General features: G+C 53.3%; 1 protein-coding gene across 1 annotated transcript in view; it reads left to right on the top strand.

Moving 5' to 3' along the window:
• The window catches only part of LOC107117768 (ryanodine receptor 1-like), a 114,834-nt gene that overhangs the window by 52,755 nt on the left and 51,525 nt on the right, over window positions 1–10,554 (top strand). The window contains exons 22-28 of the mRNA XM_015419931.1: window positions 172–372; window positions 2,047–2,158; window positions 3,263–3,412; window positions 5,312–5,585; window positions 6,235–6,349; window positions 8,826–8,958; window positions 10,241–10,335. Coding sequence (XP_015275417.1) covers window positions 172–372; window positions 2,047–2,158; window positions 3,263–3,412; window positions 5,312–5,585; window positions 6,235–6,349; window positions 8,826–8,958; window positions 10,241–10,335 — 1,080 coding nt within the window. The remainder of the gene's footprint in view (window positions 1–171; window positions 373–2,046; window positions 2,159–3,262; window positions 3,413–5,311; window positions 5,586–6,234; window positions 6,350–8,825; window positions 8,959–10,240; window positions 10,336–10,554) is intronic.

The raw sequence follows: 10,554 nt of genomic DNA on the forward strand, positions 1-10,554 counted from the left end.
ATATTCCCTGAAGCAGATCAGACAGACTCTGGAGAGGCAGGACTCCCCCCACCATGTTCATCTGGAAAAGCGTCTTATACCAAGTGTCTCTTCCCTGGTCCCCCAGCATCCCGTCTCTGGTGGTGGTCTGTGTGCATTCATGGCTCTCCCTCCCCCTCCTCTTCTCTGCAGATGTGCCACCTGCTGCAGTTCTTCTGCGACCGCGAGCTGCAGCACCGTGTGGAAGCCATCATCGCCTTCTCGGAGTGCTACATGGACAACCTGCAGACCAACCAGCGGAAGCGCTACAACACCCTGATGCTGGCGTTCACCATGTCGGCGGCGGAGACGGCGCGCCGCACCCGGGAGTTCCGCTCGCCTCCGCAGGAGCAGGTGTGCATGTGGGAGAGGGGGCAGAGGCTGGGGGGGGAGCGGCGTTCCTTGACAGCAACAGCTTCCCACACTCTCCCGGTTTCCAAATCAGATAATAGGTGTCATGGGGTAAAGGTAAAGGTTCCCTTGCTCGAAAGCCAGTCGAATCCGACTCTAGAGTTGCGGTAGTCATCTCCGTTTCAAAGCCGAAGAGCCAGCGCTGTCCGAAGACGTTTCCGTGGTCACGTGCCTGGCATGACTAGATGCCAAGGCGCACGGAACGCTGTTCCCTTCCCACTGAAGTGGTACCTATTTATCTACTTGCAATTTCTTGCTTTCAAACTGCTAGGTTGGCAGGAGCTGGAACTAGAGACGGGAGCTCACTCCGTCATGCGGCACACTCGGGTCTCGAACTGCTGAACTACTGACCTTCCACAGCCTGCAGTTCAGCGTCTTAACCACTTGAGCCACCACAACTCCACAATAGGTATCATGGAGCATCCAGCAAAAGACAAGGCTGGGGAGGGCCAAAGTCGGCCCCTTGTGTTAGTATTTTGACTCAGCAAAGCTGGATTGGGGTCCAGTGGCATCAGAATCTAGGCTCGAGTCCAGTAGCACCAGAATCTGAATTCGAGTCCAGTGTCACCAGATTCTAGTTTCGGGTCCAATGGCTCCAAAATCTAGTTTCGGGTCCAGTAGCACCAGAATCTATTTTCAAGTCCAGTAGCATCAGTATCCAACAGGGGCTGCGGTGGCTCAGAGGTTAAGACGCTGAGCTGCAGACCGGAAGGTCTGTAGTTTGGCAGTTCGGGACCCTGTCTCTGGCCCCAGTTCCTGCCAACCTTGCAGTTTGAAAGCAAGAAATTGCAAGTAGATAAATAGGTACCGCTTTGGTGGGAAGGTAACAGCATTCTGTGCACCTCGGCATTTAGTCATGCCGGCCACATGACCACGGAGAAGTCTTCAGACAGCGCTGGCTCTTCAGCTTGGAAACGGAGATGAGCACCGCCCCCTAGAGTCAGTATCTATTTGGGTCCAGTGACACCAAAATCTAGTTTCGAGTCCAATGGCACCAGAATCCAGTTTCAGGTCCAGTAGCAACAGAATCTAAATTTGAGTCCAGAGGCACCAGAATCTAGCCTGAGACCCTGGAGAGCCATGAAGTGGGGCTGTAGTTCAGTAGTAGAGCATCTGCTTGGCAGGCAGAAGGTCCCAGGTTCAATCCCCGGCATCTCCAGGTACAAAGCACCAGGCAGCAGGTGATGTGAAAGACCACAGCCTGAGATCCTGGAGAGCCATGAAGTAGGGCTGTAGCTCAGTGGTAGAGCATCTGCTTGGCAGGCAAAAAGCCCCAGGTTCAATCCCCGCCATCTCCAGTTAAAAGGACCTGGCAGGAGGTGATGGGAAAGACCTCCACCTGAGACCCTGGAGAGCTGTAAAGAGGGGCTGTGGCTCAGTGGCAGAGCCTCTGCCTGGCAGGCAGAAGGTCCCAGGTTCAATCCCCGGCATCTCTAGTTAAAAAGGACCAGGCAGGAGGTGATGGGAAAGACCTCCGCCTGAGACCCTGGAGAGCTACCGCCAGTCTTAGACAATACCGACCCCGCTGGACTGATTCAGTATAAGGCAGATTCATGTGGATACGTCTTGTCCAAAAGCATAGACCGTTTGCAATCTGTCCCCACCTCTTCCCAACAGATTAACATGCTCCTGCATTTTAAGAATGGCGCCGATGAGGAGGAATGCCCAGTGCCTGAAGAAATCCGGGACGAGCTGTTGGAGTTCCACGCCGACTTGCTGTCTCACTGTGGTAAGAAGCACCCATGCTTCTGTCCCGTTCTCCCCTGCCATCCACACTGACAGCCGATCCGCGCATTGTTGCGAGGCAGGTGCTGAATAGCAGAGCCCCACCTTCCTCTGCAACTCCATTACCCTGCTTTGACGATCCTATTCGTGTCTAGGGCAATAAAGGTTTTGAACTGAACTGATCCTATTAGTGTCGACGATTTTAACAGCAAGCTTCCTGGAAGGCCAGAAATCCTTGCAACTGGTATTTTATTATTGTTTTATTATTTAAAACATGTTAAAGCTGCCTTTCCGGTCCAATCAACGTTCTGGCTGCAGCATTCTGTACAAACTGTAGCTTCTGGTCAGTCTTCAAGGGCAGCCCTGTGTAGACCGCATTGCAGTAATCTAATCTAGATGTTACCAGGGCAAGCACCAGAGCTGAAGTCTTTCCTGCCCAGGAGTTTCCATAGTTGGCTCACTAGCCAAAATTAGTGAAAGGCACCCCAGGCCACTGTTTCCACTTGTTTATCCAACCGGAGGCCCGGGTCATAAAACCATAAGAAGAGCCCTGCTGGATCAGACCTGTGAGGGTCCACCTAGTCCAGCCTCCCGTCTCACACAGTGGCCAACCAGTTCCTCTGGAGGGCCAACAATAGGGCAGAGAGGCCGAGGCCTTCATATGAACTATAGAAGAGCCCTGCTGGATCAGACCTGTGAGGGTCCACCTAGTCCAGCCTCCCGTCTCACACAGTGGCCAACCAGTTCCTCTGGAGGGCCAACAGCAGGGCAGGGAGGCCGAGGCCTTCCCCTGATAAGAACATCAGAAGAGCCCTGCTGGATCAGACCTGTGAGGGTCCATCTAGTCCAGCAACCTGTCTAATACAGTGGCCAACCAGTTTTCTGGAGGGCCAACAACACAGCAGAGAGGCCGAGGCCTTCCCCTGAGAAGAACCTCAGAAGAGCCCTGCTGGATCAGACCAGTGAGGGTCCACCTAGTCCAGCCTCCCGTCTCACACAGTGGCCAACCAGTTCCTCTGGAGGGCCAACAGGAGGGCAGAGAGGCCGAGGCCTTCCCCTGACGTTGCCTCCTGGTATTCAGAGATTGGTTTTGCCATTTTCCCAACAGGCATCCAAGCGGAAGGAGAGGAGGAAGAGCAGGCGGAAGATCAGTCTTTCCATCGGAGGTTGATGAGCTTGGTGGAGAAGGTGGCGAGCTTCCGCAAGAAGAAGGAGGAGCTGGAAGAGGAACAGCCCCCTGAGGAGGAACCAACGCCCAGTGGGTGCAACAGGGCGGTTGGGAGAGAACAATGAAGGGGGGGGGGTTGTGTTATCTAGGGGCAGAGGGCTGTGGGTCAGGAGCCCAGCAAAATTGTGTTAGTCGCCCCCTCATCTAGACTAGAAGAGCCCTCAAAAACCTTCTTGTAAGAGATGGTGGGAGCATCCTCAGATGTCTGAGGTGGAACACTCTGGTGGTCATCACTTCTCCGGAGCATGGGGGAGTTGAATCAGTAGCAAAGAGACAGGGAAGGGCCTTAGGGACTGTGGTTTTAAGTCCATCTGGTTGATATGCTAGGCAAAACGAAAAATAAGAACATCAGAAGAGCGATTCTGGATTAGACCAGTGGTCCATCTAGTCCAGCATCCTGTCTCACTCAGCGGCCAGCCAGTTCCTCTGAATGGTCAATAACAGGGCAGAGAGGCCGAGGCCTTCATAAGAACCTCAGAAGAGCCCTGCTGGATCAGACCAGTGGTCCATCTAGTCCAGCATCCCGTCTCACACAGTGGCCAGCCGGTTCCTCCGGAGGTCCAACAACAGGGCAGAGAGACCAAGGCCTTCCCCTGATAAGAACATCAGAAGATACATGCTGGATCACACCATTGGTCCATCTTGTCCAACATCCTGTCTCACCCATTGGCTATCTAGTTCCTCTGGAGGGCCAACAACAGGGCATAGAGGCGAAGGCCTTTCCATGATAAGAACCTCAGAAGAGCCCTGCTGGATCAGACCAATGGTCTGTCTAGTCCAGCATCCTGTCTCACACAGTGGCCAACCAGTTCCTCTGGAGGGCCACCCACAGGGCTTAGAGGTTGAGGGTTGAGAGGCTGATGTTGCTTCCTGGCACTGGGATTTTAAAGGTTTACTGCCTCTTAACATGGTGGTTCCCCTCAGTTACCATGGTTAGTAGCCACTGATAGACCTCTCCTCGGTGAATCAATCTAATCCACTTTTAAAGCCGACTATGCAAAATGGCCATCCCTACATCTTCTGGTAATGAACCCCACGTTTTTCTCACTCTCTGTATAAGAAGTATTTCCTTTTGTCCGTCCTCAACCTACTGCCCATCAGCTTCACGGGATGCCCTCAAGGTCTAGTATTTCAAGCGAGGGAGAAACAGTTCTCTCTGTTGACTCTCTCCACCCCGTGCATAATTTTATAAACCTCTTATCATTTCCCTTCCTTGTCATCTCTTTTCTACACTGAAATCCTATCAAAGGTGGGTTAAGAAGAAAGATAAGGTTGTTATGTTGGGGAGTGGAACTGCTGCTAAGAGCCCCGCTGGATCACACAAAGGGTCCGTCTAGTTCAGCATCCCCAGGATGTTGTGTAGTTATTCCGGGTGGGCAGGGTGATTGTGTTCAGGGGTCGTTTCGTAGAAAAAGAGCTAGGGGAACTCATTAGCATAACTCATTAGCATATGCCACACCCCCTGACATCACCGGAAGTGTGTCATAAGGCCACACCCCCTGACATCACCAGAAGTGTGTCATAAGGCCACACCCCCTGACATCACCAGAAGTGTGTCATAAGGCCACACACCCCGCCCTCAACAGTCCCGGCCGCCGCCGCTGGCCTTGCAGCTCCACTGCCGAGCCCCATGAGGGGCCCAGTGGTGGACCTGCAAGGCCGGCGGGAGTGCAAGGAAGCCCCGCGAAGGCCCTCCCTGGCCCCAGGCAGGCAGGGTTGGTGAGAGGCAGGGAGGAAGCAACTTACCCCCCCTCTTCTCCTGCCTCCTCCTGGCTGAATGAGGGCCGGAAGCGGGGCGGCCGGAAGCAGGGGGCGGGGCTTCGTCATGTGCCCCGCCCCCCCGTACCTTACCCGGGGGAACTGCGATCCCCCCCGAAATGACCTCTGATTGTGTTTGTCTACTATTTCCCGTTCTCCCCAATCTCTCAGGCACTCTGCAAGAGTTGATCTCCCACACCATGGTTCACTGGGCCAAGGAATCCTTCATCCAAAGCCCGGAGCTGGTGCGGGTGATGTTCAGCCTCCTCCACCGGCAGTACGACGGCCTCGGGGAGTTAATCCGCGCCCTGCCCAAGGCTTACACGATCAACGCCAACTCCGTGGAAGACACCATGAGCTTGCTGGAAAGCCTGGGTCAGATCCGGTCGCTGCTCATCGTCCAGATGGGGCCCGAGGAGGAGAATCTGATGATACAGAGTATCGGGTACGTGCCCCCACCCCGCTGCCTCCTCCAATCCAGACCCTGGGACCTCCCCTGAATTTCGGCCCTCCGTCCTTCTCCACCTGTAGCAGCCTGAATAGCCCACTTTGGCCTGAGTGTATCAAGGTTTATGAGCTAAGCAGGCTTGGCCACAGAGCCATCGCCACCAGGGGTGGATTTGGGGGCAATGCCCCCCCCACAAATGACTGCTGCCCCCTAGGTCAAAAATTAAAAAAACAGGGGGGACTTTTATTTATTTATTTATCAGATTTATACCACGCCCTCCCCGCAAGCAGGCTCAGGGCAGGGTATAAATTTTAACATTTTTAAAATGTAAGATGCGTGTCGGTGTTCCAAAATGACCCCAGGCACAGTCAGGGAAGCTTCAGTCTTATTTTCCTTTTTTTTCCGGGCTGAAAAATAAATCGGTTCTTACATTTTTTAAAAAAATGATATTAAAATGGCAAAAACCAGAGGTCATTTCGGGGGGGATCGCAGTTCCCCTGGGTGAGGTACAGGGGGCGGGGCACATGACGAAGCCCCGCCCCCTGCTTCCGGCCGCCCTGCTTCCGGCCCTCATTCAGCCAGGAGGAGGCAGGAGAAGAGGGAGCAATCGTGTGACCGGGACCTAAATTTGTTTGTTTGTTTGTAGGAACATTATGAACAACAAAGTTTTCTACCAGCACCCTAACCTGATGAGAGCGCTGGGCATGCACGAGACCGTCATGGAGGTGATGGTGAATGTCCTGGGAGGAGGAGATTCAAAGGTGAGGGAGCTGGCAAATTTGCAAATGGATGGCGACCCCCTCCCCCCACCGACTCCAGACTGATTCAAGTGGCCGAAGATGCAATGGAACCTCTTCTTCCTCTGGTCCAGGATCCTGTCCCATGCGCGGCTAGACTGGCTCTTTGTGGGTCTCTGTTGCACCACCAGCTTCATGCTCCACGTTTTAAATGTTGCTTTGGCCTCAGCTGCCACCACTAGGACCTTCACTCTGTGAGTGAAGGTTAAGCTGCGGCAGCCATTTTGTGGCTGGTTCCACTGCCTGTGGCAGCCATTTTGTAGCTGGTTCTGCTGCCCGTGGCAGCCATTTTGTAGCTGCTTCCGCACCCTGTGGCAGCCATTCTGTGGCTGGTTCCGCTCCCTGTGGCAGCCATTCTGTGGCTGGTTCCGCTCCCTGTGGCAGCCATTTTTTGGCTGCTTCCGCTCCCTGTGGCAGCCATTTCCTGGCTGTGGCCACCAGGCTGTGTCAAAACTCCAAAGGTGCCCACAGGATCAAAAAAAGGTTGGGGACTCCTGCTCTAACTTTTCTTGTAAGGGTTTGATAATGTATATGTCAGATCTTAACCTTCTGGGTGGAGCTGGAAATTCCTTAACCATTTCGGGGCACGCTTTGAGTGTCCTGCTTCAGGTGGAGGATGGAGGTAAACATGTGCAGCTTTGGGAGGTTTTCTTTCCTGGGCTTCCACATGTAGCAAATTCCTGGGCTGTAGTGCATCAGGAAATAACCCCTAGCTATGTTGATTTCCTGGTCTGTCATAGGCTTGCTTTAAACCACGCTGCTAGCGAGGAAGAAGAAGTTTACACTGTGTGATGTTACATGTGCCCAGCATCAGGGCCCACAGTCACTCTGGGCTCCAGGATTTCATGGTATCCCAGAATAGCATTCCATTCCCTTATCATTCAGGGAAAAGTGTAGAGGGTTTGTCGTCCTTATGTCCCTCGTAGGAGTGTAGAATGTACTTTAAACATAGGGTAGAGTGGTGGCTCAAGTGGTTAAGACGCTGAACTGCAGGCTGTGGAAGGTCGGTAGTTCAGCAGTTCGAGACCCGGGTTGCCGTATGACGGAGTGAGCTCCCGTCTCTAGTTCCAGCTCCTGCCAACCTAGCAGTTCGAAAGCAAGGAATTGCAAGTAGATCAATAGGTACCACTTCAGTGGGAAGGGAACAGCGTTCCGTGCGCCTTGGTGTTTAGTCATGCCGGCCACATGACCACGGAAACGTCTTCGGACAGCGCTGGCTCTTCGGCTTGGAAACGGAGATGAGCACCGCAACCCTAGAGTCGGACTCGACTGGCTTTCGAGCAAGGGAAACCTTTACCTTTACCTTTAGAGTGAATTTATGTTTGAGAACGGAATGGATGTACCCTTTTCTAAATACCAGACCCTGGCCTCCTTAGCTTATCTTATAAAATATGTGCTTTGTATCTTTTCTGGATGCCGGCTCGTTAGTGGGACTTGGGCTGCGATCGCCCACCCTAAATAATCCACTTTCGATCCACTTTCAGTGCACTTTCCAACTGGATCTTTCCCATTTACACAATAGAATCCAGTTGGAAAGGGCATTGAAAGTGGATTATTTAGGGTATCATAGCCTTGGGCACTCCGACGAGCTCGCATCAGACTGATCATTCTAAATAAACTTTGACACAGAGAGTACTCCATCTTTCTGTGTCATACCTCTGAGGATGCCAGTCACAGTTACTGGAGAAACGTCAGGTTCTACAATGCCAAGACCACGGCCAGACAACCCGGGAAATCTACAGCAACTAATAAACTTTGCATGCTTTCTTAGCCAAAGCCTCGAGTGAATCCTTTTCTCTCCCAAATTAGATTCAGAGAAGGTGGTGGTGGTTCGTACTAGAGTCTTGAAAAACGCGCCTAACACAGCACGCAGGCATGCTATCATCGCATGCACGGTAGCATTGTAGCAGCCCCTTTTAAAATGAATCGGCGGGCACACGTAACATCCCGGTGGCAAGTTCTTGCTTTTCCAGCATCCTGTTTGGATAAAGCCAAGAAAGCAAGCGTCTCAGGCCAGCCGTGAGAGAGACAGGGTAAGACTCAACAAGGCGGGCAACCCGCCAAGGTTTAAGGGAATCTCTCTGACCCCGCCCCTCTCCCCCAACCCCTTGAGTGAATCCTTTTCTCTCCCAGATTAGACTCGGAGAAGGGTGGTGGTGGTTTGTACTAGAGTCTTGAAAAAGTCCCCTAACACAGCACACAGGCATGCTATCATCGCATGCACGGTAGCATTGTAGCAGCCCCTTTTAAAATGAATCAGCGGGCACACGTAACATCCTGGTGGCAAGTTCTTGCTTTTCCAGCATCCTGTTTGGATAAAGCCAAGAAAGCAAGCGTCTCAGGCCAGCTGTAAGAGAGAGACAGGGTAAAACTCGACAAGGCGGGCAACCAGCCAAGGTTTAAGGGAATCTCTCTGACCCCGCCCCTCTCCCCCAACCAGGAGATCCGCTTCCCTAAGATGGTGACCAACTGCTGCCGTTTCCTGTGCTACTTCTGCCGTATCAGCCGCCAGAACCAGCGCTCCATGTTCGACCACCTCAGCTATCTGCTAGAGAACAGCGGAATTGGGCTAGGTGAGCCGGCACGGTTAGGAAGGCTGCGGGCTGGAGGTGGATCGCAGCGAGGGCGAAAAAGCACCCCCCTCCTCCAGAAAAGGAAAGAAAAAATCACGCCCGTCTTTTAAATGTGGATTTTTAAGAATTAACGTTTTTTGACATTCTTGATCTAGACGTTCAAAACTTTCGCTGCCCTTTAACAAAAGGTGAGCCGGCACGGTTAGGAAGGCTGCAGGCTGGGGGTGAATCGCAGCGTGGGCGAAAAAGCACCCCCCCTCCTCCAAAAAAGAAAAGAAAAAAACACGCCCCTGTTTTAAATGTGGATTTTTAAGAATTCACGTTTTTTGACATTATTGATCTGGACGTTCCAAACTTTCCCTGCCCTTTAACAAAGACAAGTAACGGGAGTTCCTGGACGGGCTGAACCTCTGAAGGTAGGGTTGCCAGGTGGCCCCAGGGGGCGGGGAAACCCCCGCTCGATAGGCCCGTTCCCCGCTGGCCCGGATTGGGCCGCCGGGGGGGAACCCCGCCCCCAAAGTGTGAGACGTGCCCGGCGTGAAGACGTCACCCGGAGGTGACATCATCACATCGGGCACGTTGCGGGGGGGGGGGCGCTCTATCATTCGAGGGAAAACTCTATGGTTTCCCCTCGAATGGTTGTGGCCCCGCCACCAACGTGCCCGATCCGATGACGTCACTTCTGGGCGATGTAATCGTGGTGCACGCAAATCACGCACAAGAATATTCCCAGGGAGCTCCGGGACTCCCCCCCACTAAATTGTGAGTAACACTTGGCAACCCTATCTGAGGGTGCGAATGAGTTCGACTGCTCCCCTTTTTAAAAAAAGGAAATGGGCTTCCTTAGTCCAACTAGGCTGTATGCCTGGGGCCCCCAACATGGTGCCCATCGCCACCACAGTGCCCATGGACACCTCTCTCGGCGCCCGCCAAGTGTTTTGAGAAAGTGGGCAGGACCAGGTGGGGTTTTGCCCAGCAAGACTTCCGATTGGCCACTGAAGATTTGATTGGCTGTGCAGATTTTTTAAAAACGTTGCTTTGGCAGCAGCGGCCACCACAGCACAAGGATCTTCACTCTATGCCTGAAGGTAAGCCGTGGCAGCCATTTTGTGGCTGGCTCCGCCTCCTGCGGTAGCCATTTTGTGGCAGCCATTTTGTGATTGCGCCCGCCGTGCTGTGTCGGAATCCCAGAAGTGACCGTGGGCTCAAAAAGGTTGGAGGCCCCTGCTCTGCGCCTTGGGCTTCAAACGCTGCCCGTTGACCATTCCCTTTGCTCCTCTAGGCATGCGTGGGTCCACTCCCTTGGATGTGGCAGCCGCTTCCGTGATCGATAACAACGAGTTGGCGCTGGCCCTGCAGGAGCAAGATCTGGAGAAGGTAATTTGCGGGGGGGGGAGAGTAGCAAAAGAAAGGGTGGGGGCAGTATGGACCGTATGGACCAGGCCTGGATTGAGTAAGCTCCTTGTAGGGAACTTAGAAGGTTCAGCTGCTAGAACATAGAACAAAATACATTTATTCAGGGGTCATTTCCTGCGGGAACACACAGGAGCGGAGCTCCGGCGGTAAGGAGCCCAGGGGGCAGGCACATGCAACAAG

Source organism: Gekko japonicus, unplaced genomic scaffold, assembly GCF_001447785.1.
Source record: "Gekko japonicus isolate JY-2015 unplaced genomic scaffold, Gekko_japonicus_V1.1 scaffold3850, whole genome shotgun sequence".
Taxonomy (NCBI): domain Eukaryota; kingdom Metazoa; phylum Chordata; class Lepidosauria; order Squamata; family Gekkonidae; genus Gekko; species Gekko japonicus.